The sequence below is a fragment of the Cyclopterus lumpus genome, chromosome 22 (genome assembly GCF_009769545.1).
Source record: "Cyclopterus lumpus isolate fCycLum1 chromosome 22, fCycLum1.pri, whole genome shotgun sequence".
Classification (NCBI taxonomy): Eukaryota; Metazoa; Chordata; class Actinopteri; order Perciformes; family Cyclopteridae; genus Cyclopterus; species Cyclopterus lumpus.
The window spans coordinates 23,674,339-23,688,199 of record NC_046987.1 but is presented as its reverse complement, the minus strand read 5'-3'; the positions used below and the strand labels follow the sequence as shown (position 1 = coordinate 23,688,199).

At 43.6% G+C, this 13,861-nt stretch overlaps 1 protein-coding gene across 13 annotated transcripts in view; it reads right to left on the bottom strand.

Moving 5' to 3' along the window:
• mipol1 (mirror-image polydactyly 1) overlaps positions 1-13,861 on the bottom strand; it is a 75,098-nt gene that overhangs the window by 54,215 nt on the left and 7,022 nt on the right. For 12 of the 13 annotated variants that reach the window (XM_034562753.1, XM_034562752.1, XM_034562757.1 and 9 more), the window contains one exon: positions 4,571-4,680. In XM_034562753.1, the coding sequence (XP_034418644.1) occupies positions 4,571-4,646 (76 nt within the window). In that variant the 5' untranslated portion in view covers positions 4,647-4,680. The remainder of the gene's footprint in view (positions 1-4,570; positions 4,681-13,861) is intronic. The other variant, XM_034562754.1, reaches the window with a different exon arrangement.

Here is a 13,861-nt window from a genome sequence, read left to right as displayed (position 1 = left end):
TCTCCATGTCTCTTGGTCTCCATGTCTTCGTGTCTCCAGGTCTCCATGTCTCTATGTCTTCATGTCTCTATGTCTTCATGTCTCCATGTCTACATGTCTACACGTCTTCATGTCTCCACATCTTCATGTCTCTTGGTCTCCGGTCTTCATGTCTCCAACCCTCTATGTCTCTTGGTCTCCATGTCTCCATGTCTTCATGTCTGCATGTAGACATGTCTACATGTATCTATGTCTTCATGTCTACATGTCTACATGTCTTCATGTCTCCATGTCTCTTTGTCTACATGTCTCTATGTCTACATGTCTTGATGTCTACATGTCTAAATGTCCTCATGTCTTCATGTCTACATGTCTTCATGTCTAAATGTCCTCATGTCTTCATGTCTACATGTCTACATGTCTTCATGTCTTCATGTCTCTTTGTCTTCATGTCTACATGTCTACATGTCTAAATGTCTTCATGTCTCCATGTCTACATGTCTCCATGTCTCTATGTCTCCATGTCTCTACATCTCCATGTCTACATGTCTTGATGTCTCTAAGTCACCATGTCTTCATGTCTTCACATCTCCATGTCTACATGTCTTCATGTCTCCACATCTTCATGTCTCTTGGTCTCCGGTCTTCATGTCTCCAACTCTCTATGTCTCTTGGTCTCCATGTCTCAATGTCTTCATGTCTGCATGTAGACATGTCTACATGTATCTATGTCTTCATGTCTACATGTCTTCATGTATCTATGTCTACATGTCTACATGTCTCCGCATCTCCATGTCTCTATGTCTTCATGTCTCTATGTCTTCATGTCTCCATGTCTACATGTCTACATATCTACATGTCTCCATGTCTCCACATCTCCATGTCTCTATGTCTCCATGTCTCTATGTCTTCATGTCTCTATGTCTTCATGTCTCCATGTCTTCATGTCTCCATGTCTACATGTCTCCATGTCTCTTTGTCTTCATGTCTTCATGTTATCAAGTTCCTCTTTTATGGAACCAGTTTCCACTTTCAGTCCTGGAGGCAGACACAGTCACCTCATTTAAGAATAGACTTAAGACTTTCCTCTTTAATAGTGCTTATAGTTAGGGCTGAATCAGGTTTGCACTGGTCCAGCCCCTTGATATGCTGCTATAGGCTTATAGGCTGGTGGGGGATGTTTTAGGATACACTGAGCACCTATCTCCTCTTCTCTCTCTATGGATGAATTTACATCTCTCCATTGCACATTACTAAATCTACTTTTTTGTGACTTCACGTCTCATAGGGTCCATTGGACCTGGCTGTGTCTGAAGCTGGTCCTGGGTCCTTGCCCCTGCTTCCTGCATCCATCCTCTGGCCTAGACCGGCCTCCTGTCATGGCCCTGCTGATGCGCCCCGCCCCCCCCTCCTCCTCTCTTTCTCCTTCTGTTTCATGGATTGTAGAAATGTGGATCGTGGTCCATGCCTACTACTAATTATTCATACATTCTGTCATATTCATTAAATGGGTCTATGTAATTCTGTAACTCTGTTCATCTGTACACATGAAATCTATTGCTTCTGTCCATCCGGTGAGAGGGATCCTCCTCTGTTGCTCTCCTGAAGGTTTCTTGTGAAAGGGAGTTTTTTCCTGATCCGATGTGAGGTCCTGGGACAGGGTTGTCATATGTGATTGTAAAGCCCTCTAAGGCAAATTTGTAAATTGTGATTTTGGGCTATACAAAATAAATAAGATTTGAATTGAAAGTAGGCTGATTTTGTAATTGTCTTGATATGGCTGTTGTAGAGTTGTAGTGGATTTTATATATACTTGCACATGTAAATAAGAAAGTTTATGTTTTAAATGAATACATAAAGAAAGATATGATCATTAATTAGGGATATGATGAGGAATACTCTGGAGGAATGTATTATAAAGCATAAGAAATGATCACTGTTTTATTATTGTAACTGTTTGTTGATGACAAATGTAACAATTACCTGTATGATGCATGAGAATGAATGTTTTATTGTTTAGAATATGCCGATTGAAACCTGAGATGTTACTTTTATTCTGAAGAGAGGTTAATACACCAACTCTCTCGGCTCTGTCATTCGCTCGCATGGCTTCACCTACCACAGCTATGCTGACGACACCCAACTGATCCTCTCGTTTCCCCAATCTGAAACACAGGTAGCAGCACGAATCTCTGCCTGTCTGACTGACATCTCTCAGTGGATGTCTGACTGACATCTCTCAGTGGATGTCTGACTGACATCTCTCAGTGGATGTCTGATTGACATCTCTCAGTGGATGTCTGATTGACATCTCTCAGTGGATGTCTGACTGACATCTCTCAGTGGATGTCTGACCGACATCTCTCAGTGGATGTCTGACTGACATCTCTCAGTGGATGTCTGACTGACATCTCTCAGTGGATGTCTGACTGACATCTCTCAGTGGATGTCTGACTGACATCTTTCAGTGGATGTCTGATTGACATCTCTCAGTGGATGTCTGACCGACATCTCTCAGTGGATGTCTGATTGACATCTCTCAGTGGATGTCTGTCTGACATCTTTCAGTGGATGTCTGATTGACATCTCTCAGTGGATGTCTGATTGACATCTCTCAGTGGATGTCTGTCTGACATCTCTCAGTGGATGTCTGACTGACATCTCTCAGTGGATGTCTGACTGACATCTCTCAGTGGATGTCTGACTGACATCTCTCAGTGGATGTCTGACTGACATCTCTCAGTGGATGTCCGCACACCACCTGAAAATTAACCCGGACAAGACTGAACTTCTCCTCCTTCCAGGAAAAGGCTCTCCCACCCACGACCTGATTATTAACTTCAACAACTCAGTGCTGGTTCCGACTCCGACTGCCACGAACCTCGGTGTGACACTCGACAGTCAACTCTCCCTGACTGCCAACATTACTGCAATAACACGCTCCTGTAGGTACATGCTGTACAACATCAGGAGAATACGACCTCTTCTCACTCAGAAGGCGACACAGGTTCTGGTCCAGGCTCTGGGTTAGGGTTAACCCTAACCCTCCAGGACATGGTCAAACCTCACACCCAGGACATGGTCTAACCTCACACCCAGGACATGGTCTAACCTCACACCCAGGACATGGTCTAACCTTACACCCAGGACATGGTCTAACCTCACACCCAGGACATGGTCTAACCTCACACCCAGGACATGGTCTAACCTCACACCCAGGACATGGTCTAACCTCACACCCCAGCCCGTTCACTTCGCTCAGCTTCTGCCAATCAGCTTGTAGCTCCTTCACTTCGAGCTAAACACTCAACAAAATCACGACTGTTTGCTGTGCTGGCTCCTCATTGGTGGAACGAGCTCCCCATTGACATCAGGACAGCAGAAAGTCTCTACATCTTCCGTCGCAAACTAAAACCACATCTTTTTCGACTATACCTTGAATAGGGAAGGTAGAGCCGTAAATGTACTTAAATGTCTCTTACTGATAGCACTTTGTAGTTAACGTTATTGAAGAAATTGTACTTGCTTGATTCTTGTTGTTCTGAGTTTGGACTCATGGTTTAATGCACTTATTGTAAGTCGCTTTGGATAAAAGCGTCAGCTAAATGACATGTAATGTAATGTAATTTAATTTAATACGTTTTATTCTGGAGGGAACTTCCTGACTGACCTGAAGTGTGACATTTGACATCCATCTTAGAATTAATTAGCTTAGCGAACAGAACGTCTCCATTGTTTAAACTAGCCAATCAAACTAACCTTTTGGTGTGAACTCATTTGCATGGCTATACTAATGACCAAACCTTTGTTCTGGAGTTCAGTGTTCTTTGGACTGGGAGGTTTGAGACAGCCCCGGGCTCTACCCTGCTCCTGGCAAAAGAGAGAGGCTTTGGGGCAGCGGAGTCCGTCTGTGGAGAGCTCTCCCTTTCCAGCTCCACGATCATGAACGCTATATGACATAATTTTTGCCATTAAATATTGTTAAACTTTAATTGATTGAGTGCTACATTTCCTGCGGCCACGGGACCCGAGGTCTGAATATTCTTTCACTGTTCAGGTTAAGATCTGAATCCATAACTACAACTAGATTTCTGGCTAGTAGTAATTTTTAGTTTTCAGATTTGATATTCACCTGTATTAAGATACAGTGTGCTGTGACCCCCTCTCTGTCTGTCTTTGCTGCTGAGTTCAGTGTTGATTATCAGCCTTGTGAAAGACCACAGCTCCTCCTGCTGGATAATATGAATCATTACACCAGCTTGCTGATTTCGTTTTTATTGAATTTATGATCAGTAGAAGGAAATCTACAGCAGTGATGTTTAAACTCTCTCTCAAACGGTTTTCTAACCTTTAAACAGACCATTCATTTAATTCAGTTAACCAGTTTTTTAAAACTCAAATTAGTTTACAACAATTGAGAAATACAAGGTATGTAAGTATGACATTTTCATTTTCCAAAGTCACTAACACTATAAATGAAGGAGACTGGAGGATTAGGAAGTTTATTTTTTTTGGCTGAATGTTTCACTTGAGTACCCAGTAAAATCAGTATACCTTTTACCTCTGTACATGTGTAGTAGCAGTTCTTTACCTCTGTACATGTGTAGTAGCAGTTCTTTACCTCTGTACATGTCCACCAGAGAGTCCCTGAGCTCCTTGCTTGGCATCCATGTTAGACTCGTCTCCTCTGGACTGGCCAAACTGATAAAAAAAAAGCACACCGTAACATCAGAAACACGAAGAGTAATTATAAACAAACAGGACTGTGGGTACACACCTACATCAAACAGGACTGTGGGTACACGCCTACATCACACAGGACTGTGGGTACACGCCTACATCACACAGGACTGTGGGTACACGCCTACATCACACAGGACTGTGGGTACACGCCTACATCACACAGGACTGTGGGTACACACCTACATCAAACAGGACTGTGGGTACACACCTACATCAAACAGGACTGTCGTACACGCCTACATCAAACAGGAATGTGGGTACACACCTACATCACACAGGACTGTGGGTACACGCCTACATCACACAGGACTGTGGGTACACACCTACATCACACAGGACTGTGGGTACACGCCTACATCACACAGGACTGTGGGTACACGCCTACATCACACAGGACTGTGGGTACACACCTACATCAAACAGGACTGTGGGTACACACCTACATCAAACAGGACTGTGGGTACACACCTACATCACACAGGACTGTGGGTACACACCTACATCAAACAGGACTGTTGGTACACGCCTACATCACACAGGACTGTGGGTACACGCCTACATCACACAGGACTGTGGGTACACGCCTACATCACACAGGACTGTGGGTACACGCCTACATCACACACACAGGACTGTGGGTACACACCTACATCAAACAGGACTGTGGGTACACACCTACATCAAACAGGACTGTCGTACACACCTACATCAAACAGGACTGTGGGTACACACCTACATCAAACAGGACTGTCGTACACGCCTACATCAAACAGGACTGTGGGTACACGCCTACATCACACAGGACTGTGGGTACACGCCTACATCACACAGGACTGTGGGTACACGCCTACATCACACAGGACTGTGGGTACACGCCTACATCACACAGGACTGTGGGTACACACCTACATCAAACAGGACTGTGGGTACACACCTACATCAAACAGGACTGTCGTACACACCTACATCAAACAGGACTGTGGGTACACACCTACATCAAACAGGACTGTCGTACACGCCTACATCAAACAGGACTGTGGGTACACGCCTACATCACACAGGACTGTTGGTACACGCCTACATCACACAGGACTGTGGGTACACGCCTACATCACACAGGACTGTGGGTACACACCTACATCACACAGGACTGTGGGTACACACCTACATCACACAGGACTGTGGGTACAAACCTACATCAAACAGGACTGTGGGTACACACCTACATCAAACAGGACTGTCGTACACACCTACATCACACAGGACTGTGGGTACACGCCTACATCACACAGGACTGTGGGTACACGCCTACATCACACAGGACTGTGGGTACACGCCTACATCACACAGGACTGTGGGTACACACCTACATCAAACAGGACTGTGGGTACACGCCTACATCACACAGGACTGTTGGTACACGCCTACATCAAACAGGACTGTGGGTACACGCCTACATCACACAGGACTGTTGGTACACGCCTACATCACACAGGACTGTGGGTACACGCCTACATCACACAGGACTGTGGGTACACGCCTACATCACACAGGACTGTCGTACACGCCTACATCACACAGGACTGTGGGTACACGCCTACATCACACAGGACTGTGGGTACACGCCTACATCACACAGGACTGTCGTACACGCCTACATCACACAGGACTGTGGGTACACGCCTACATCACACAGGACTGTGGGTACACGCCTACATCACACAGGACTGTTGTACACAGAGACACAGACGCACACAGAGACATACACACACACACACACACACACACACACACACAGGTTGAACTAGTTTCCAGTCAGACCAGTTAAACTGGCTGACTCCCCTGCTGGAAACCACAACAGCTCAGTAGATTCAGTTAAAAGCTGTTTTCCAGGGAGTCTATACATCTGATCACATGACTAATCGGTCAGGTTGTTCCTACAGACTCTGATTGACTCTTTAATCTGTACAATGTTGTGACATATTACCCAGCATTCCTCTTTCCTCTCGTTGTTCAGTTAGTTAGTGTTCAGTACAGATGTAAATATCAAAGATATATGTAACACTTATCTTGTTCAGTTGTTACAGATGTAATATCAAAGAAATAATTAACTGTTTTATCTTGTTCAGTTGTTACAGATGAACTCTGATGTATAGCGGCCCACAGAATGTAGCCACCTCTCCTGGACGAGGGAAACTGGGTCACCTTTTGAGATTTTATTTGCATGTTTAAGGATGCAATGTATCTTTTTCGAGTGATTAGTCGAGTGATTAGTCCCAATAGTGTTGAAGTTATGAGCATTGAAAAACAAGACACACCCCATTGGGCTACAGATGCTTACCACAATGACGTATCAAAAAAACGGTGGACATATTCTAGGTGATCTGGGTTCACTTATGATCTATAGACATTTTTGTATGAAATTGGACCAAGCGTGTAGGAAAGGTGGCCAATTATGTGTTCTTCTTAAAATTCAAAACGGCGGAAAATCTAAGTAGGCGGAGCTTTGGGGTCTGAGAGGCTTTTTTGTAGAGCAGGTGGAGAAGTAAATCAGACATTCTGGGTGAGGGGCATCGCCGGTCAAACTTTGAGGGGGCGCTAGAGAGCAATTTTTTACAAAACAAATTCGAAGTCTATATCAGATGGCTATTTTCACCAAGCCTGACAAGCTTGCCAAATTTGGTGACTTTTGGGGTCCGGCAAGTACCCCCAATATGCGCTCAATGTTCAAAAATAAAAAGTCGAATAAGAATAATAATACCCCTAGCAATTTCAATAGGGTCCTCTCGGAATGACTTTGTCAGTCGCTCGGACCCTAATGAATAAATAAAAAGAGACCGTCTATAAGAGATCTGAGTATGGAGGTGATGTGAGACCGTCTATAAGAGATCTGAGTATGGAGGTGATGTGAGACCATCTATTTGTCCTCTAACTGTTGTTTGTGCTTATGCACCAAACAGCAGTTCAGAGTATCCGGCCTTCTTGGAGTCGGTGGTCCTGGAAAGGGCGCCGCCTGCCGACTCCATAGTTCTCCTGGGAGACTTCAATGCTCACGTGGGCAATGACAGAGAAACCTGCCGGGGGTGATTGGGAGGAACGGCTTGCCCGATCTTCTGTGCTCGCCACGGTTTGTCTATAACGAACACCATGTTGGAAACATAAGGTGGCTCATAAGTGTACCTGGTACTAGGAACACCTTAGGCCGGAGATCAATGATCGACTTTGTAATCGTATCATCTGATCTGCGGCCGTATGTCTTGGACACTCGGTGAAGAGAGGAGCAGAGCTGTCAACTGATCACCACCTGGTGGTGAGTTGGATCAGATATCTTGTTGTTCAGTTGTTAAAGATGTAATATTAAAGATATATTTAACTCTTATCTTGTTGTTACAGATGTAATATTAAAGATATATCTAACTCTTGTATCTTACTTGTTATTCAGTTTTTTCTGTAGGTTGCTGATCTTTTTCTTGGCTCTCTGCAAAGCAAACTGAACATCTTCAGCTCTGCTGCTGATGAAGCTGCTAGACGCCATCAACACACCTCCTCACAAAACCTACACTCACAGTCTCTATGGCAACTAGCACACTACACCACCCCACAGCTATCTTGACTATGATTGGCTGTTGGCCAGAGGCTGTGAACCATAGGTAGGTTAAATATTGATGAGTTCACCGCATCAAGTGACTCAGATGTTTGTTTCAGAACACATAATAAAAGATAGAGAGGTTATTTTTCTTCAACTGAAATAATTTTAAATTCATTAAACTACTTCATTGAAATGTTTGATTCAAAGTTAATAGCTGGAGAATGAAAGTTTATTATGGCCTGAGCATCGAAGGACCTATTGAAACATGTTCATCTTATTTCTGTCAATTTAACTGCCTTTTGGGGGGCTTTATCATATCCCGAAACTTGCCAAAATTGACATGCACGTCAGGACTGGGAAAATGTTTTATCTTTTAGTGGTCTCGCATTTAAGTATAAAAAATGGCTCTATAGCGCCCCTTAGAGTGTTTTTTGGCCACACCCATAGCCCCAATGACCGATTGACTTGAGATTTGACACACAGGTCCAGTTATGTCTGGTGTACAAAAAAGATCTGAAGACGTTGATGATGAAAAGTTATCAAAATGGGGAGTCGTCATTGAACGGCCTTGACGTGTGGCCATTACACCCCCCATTTTGTGCAGTTCACCAAGAAAGAGGAAGTTGTTGTAACTCTAAGGTACATTTTCTAATCTGTCACACATTTCTCATGCATGATGCTGGTTCAGGCCTGAACACAACTCCATGCAAAAATATTCACATAGTCATAGCGCCAAAGGAAATTACACGTTTTATACTTGTATGTATTATTCCAGATCAGTATCACAATTTGTAAGTAAAGCAATAACATATTGATGATACTTCATCATGAATATTGTAAGTTCTTGTTGAATGCTGTTGCAACACATCATTCACCATGAACAAATAAGCAGATTTCTCAGTGGCTTGGGATGGTGACAACTTCATGGAACTTTCCACACTTGCTAAAGATGATGGAAATAAATATTTGATATGGCTTTTGGCCGTTGTCAATTGCCTCGATAGCACCCCCTACAACATTTTGACAAAGATTCGACAAAGCAAAACTGTAAGTCACACATTTAGATTTTTGTGTGGTTTTTCCATTCATCCTATTTCAAGGTGCTATATTTTAACAAGCTCCTCCGATGGATTTCATCAGGTCCACTTTAAATTTAGTCAGTACAATCTACAGACCATAGAGATAAAAGTTATCAAAAGCTTTACGTTCGAAGGATCAGTATAGCCATTCTACATGAATTCCCATTAAACAAGCTCATGTAACTCTACTGGACTCGAATCTGCCCCAAACTGGCCATGCTTGATAAAATTCACAACCTGAGTATGTCGACTAGTCAATTTTCACTCAGTCATAGTGCCACCTACTGGCAACAGGAAGCCAGTGTTATGTGACAAACAACATCTGATGACATGACATTTACATGATGTTGTCTACAAATGTTATAGAGCTGTATAACGTATGTTGATGGATGTTGTCTAGCGCCACACACTGGATACAGGAAGTGGTGGACTGTTTGCAACGATATTTTTCCAGACGCTTTGTCTGACATTCTCGGCCTCGTGAGCCGGTGTCCAGCGAGTACCCCGACATGCTCAAAGGGGCCAGGGCCCGTACATCACTGCTTGCAGCTTTAATTTATTTATTAATTGTTTTTTTTGTATGTTTAATTTAAATATAATCAGGATCAAGATCAATAATATGTTAGCTGAAGAATGGTGTTAAATCACTTTGACTTTTATCGTTATATTTATCAGGAGTAAAACAAAACATATCACTTCAAACCTTAAAACTCTTTGATGGTTTCCTTCTTCTTGTTCTACTTTTTGATTTAATCTCAGAGTTGATCCCTATGTATTTATATATCACTAATGTATAAATATACACACACATGTAAATAGAGGTTAAAGATTTGACACAATTAAAATAAACATTTTATTGTCTCATCTTTTTGTGTTTAACATTGGATCAGTGTGAAATACACATTATCTATATTCATTGTATATTCAGCTGTTAAAAATATCCATCTATCAATCAATTCATCAATTATTCCATCAATCAATCTAACCATCAATAATGATAAATCCATCAATGCATCAAGCAATCAATCTATCAATGAATACATCCATCAGTGTATCAATCCATCCATCATCAATGAATCCATCAATCAATTAATCCATCCATCAATCAATTAATCCATCCATCAATCGATTCCTCAATCAATCCATCAATCTACCCATCAGTATATCAATCCATCCATCAATGAATCAATGCAGTCTTTCTGTGTGTAGTAGTAAAACTTTGTTTCTTTTTAGTATTTATTTTAGTCTCAATAAGTTCCTCCATGTTTGTCTCCGACATCATCACAGTGACATTACTAATGATTCTCTACCCTGAGTGGCCGACACCTTCAAATTAAATTCTAAACATAATTCGTTCCCCAGTAGTGACATCACACAGAGGAGCTGTTCTAATCCAGAATGCTGCAGCTCATATACTCACACAAACTAAGAAATGAGATCACATTACTCCTGGATTAGCTGCTCTGCACAGACTCCCTGTAAAATTAAGAATCAAGTAGCCCCGCATTTAGTGAGCGCAGCTCTCTAGTGGGGCCAAGTAGGTGGACTGTACGACCCAGTTGGCTTAGTTACACCTGCCAAACAGAAAGGGGCAATCCTTGTCAGGAAAGCATTCCAGGAAGGTGGAGGTGGAAAGCTGACCCACGAAACCTGGGACAAACCTCTTTCAGAAGGTCTCAGAGAAGAAGCCATTGAGCTTTTTGAGGAGTATGTGCAGCTTGGACAAAATAGATTCCAGAGGAGCCTCACACCAGTGGACTGGACAGGTAAACCATGGGGGATCACATTCTCAGACGGAAGTGACAGAACCTATGGAGCTGTGATGTATTTGAAGTGGGAGACAAGTGAAGGAGTTGAAGTCCGATTTGTGGAATCAAAAGCCAAGCTTACACCGCTGGATCAAAAGGGAGAAGCAGTCAAAGCTGAGGTCTGTGGAGCTGTCTTTGCAGCCAGGATCAGGAAATATGTTGAAAAGCACGGAAGGTTGGAGATTGAAAAATGGTTCCATCTAGTTGACAGTCAAACAGTCCTGGGGGGCATTCAAAGAGAAAGCTATGGTTACCAGACCTTCTTCGCAAATAGAGTGGGCGAGATCCAGAAGGCTGGACCAGTGCAAGACTGGTGGTGGATACCTGGAGATCTGAACATTGCTGACATCATTACAAGAGGCGGCACTCCAGAGGATCTAAAGGAGAGTTCCACAAAAGTGGCCTAAAAAGTCTGCTGGAAAGGTTACAGCTCAGGCCAGGGAGAGTGTAAACAAACTCCAGAGGAAGGCAGCTGTACTGACGAGAGCTCAAGGAAAAATGGGCCAGGAAAAAGAAAAACTGCGCGCCCTGCAGGGGAGCCAAAAAAGTGAAATTCAAGAGGAAGAAACTGCATCAAACCCATGTCCTCCTCTTCCAAGAAGAAAACCTGCTGGTTGGGTAATCAAAAATCTTGTGGAAGTGAGGAAGTTCAGTAGCTTGTCAAAACTGGTCAAGGTCATCGGCTGGGTGTGGCGAGCTGCACATAAGTGGCTGGAGAAGAAGGGCCAGCCCAGAGGTCAGTCAAAAGTGGGAGGCAATGTCACTCAAGGAAAAGACCAATGGAGCTGTGCTAACTGTGGAAGAACGTGAAGATGCACTCAGAGACCTCTTTCTCGCAGCCCAGTAAATTGTCATTTTTCCAGACACGACTCTTAGCAGATTGGCAGTGTACAAAGATTTGGACTCCGGACTTCTTGTTTGTGCAGGTAGGATTCAGATGTTTGATGATGACAAGACTGCAGTGCCAGTTTTGCCATATGAAGCATAGGTGTCTACATTGTTGACACAAGAAGCCCATAACAATAACCATGAGGGAGTGGCGGGGACCCTTCTCAGAACGAGGAAAAAAGCCAGGCAGAAGACATGCCAAGAAAATTGTAGACAGCTGTGTGGTCTTCAGGAAAAACAAGGCAAGGCAGTGTCAACAAATCATGAGTGAACTTCCACCAGAGCAAACAGGCATAGCGGCACCATTTGAATTCACAGCCATGGACCTGTTCGGCCCTTATGAAGTGAGGGATGAAGTAAAGAGAAGAGTAAGATGCAAAGTGTGGGGAATTGTGTTCTGTTGCATGGTCTCCAGAGCAATACACACTGATGTGGTAAGTGACCAGTCATCGGAAGGATTCCTGCTGGCTTACCAGAGGTTCACTGCACTGAGGGGATACCCCAGGAAACTGTGGTCAGACCCTGGCACTAACTTTGTTGAGGCCAAGCCTGCTCTGGAGCAGCTTCACACATTTTTTGAGCAACTGAACAAGTCGGAGCTTGAAGAAAACACTGCCAAGCATGGAACAACATGGTCTTGGAGGATCCACCCTGGAGACTCTCCCAATAGGAATGGAGCAGCTGAGGCAGCTGTCAAGATTGTGAAGCGGGCTTTGAGCAACCTTGGTGGAGATGGAGGTTTCACCTGGGGGGAATTTCAAACAGTTCTCTTCATGGCAGCCAACCTCGCAAATGAGGGACCCATCGATGCCAGAACTCAAAGCAGGGAAGAATGTGTGGAGTATATCACCCCCAATTCTCTGTTGCTCGGACGGGCCAGTCCAAAGGGTGACCCAGGAGACTTCAAGTTTGACAGCTACCCATACAAAAGACTCCAAAGTATTCAAGGAGAGGTCAGCAGATTCTGGAAGAAGTGGTGTCAGTTGGCTGGTCCTAATCTGTTTGTAAGAAACAAGTGGCACACAAAGGAGCGAAATGTTGCAGTAGGAGATGTGGTATGGCTGGCTGACCAAAATGCCCTGAGAGTACAAGGTGGCTAGAGTGGTCAGTGTCAACGCTGATAGGAAAGGCATCGTAAGCGATGTACATGTGAGAACCTTTCCCAGCTACCCCATCCCAGTCACGAAGCCAAACAAAGGAGAGATCACAAAAACGAACAAGGAAGGAATCAAGAGGCTCTTAACAAAAATCCCTGCGACAATTCTGCATAGGGATGTCAGACGCCTAGTCATCCCTACTACCCATTGAAGAACAAGCAGAAGCTTGAAAGACTGGTGTGACCTCCCTGGGTTTAAAAAACCAGGAGCTCAAGTGGGAGGTGTTGAGAAAAAAATGGTGTAATTCTCCAATTTTGCCATTAGTCAGGTTTCTAAAAGACTGCAAATCCCACAATGCACCACCGGCAGGCCAGTGCAGGCTGCTAATTACTTTAAGTTGGAACACCTGCGATTGGAAGGGCTCTCAGTGAATCTCTCAGGAAACATGTCAGCAGAGAGAGAGAGAGGCAAGGAGGATTCAACTTATGGTACAGCCAAAGAAGCCACTGGTACTGTAACAATACTTTTGTTGTGATGTGCTTTCTTGTTTGAATTCATTTGTTGGATTGAAATTGTTTAAAGTTTATTTACATTTTTGTATAACTGTTGCTTTTTGTGTTTTGAAGGTTTTCAACCTGATGAATCAACCAGCCAACAACTAAACAAATAAATATTGAG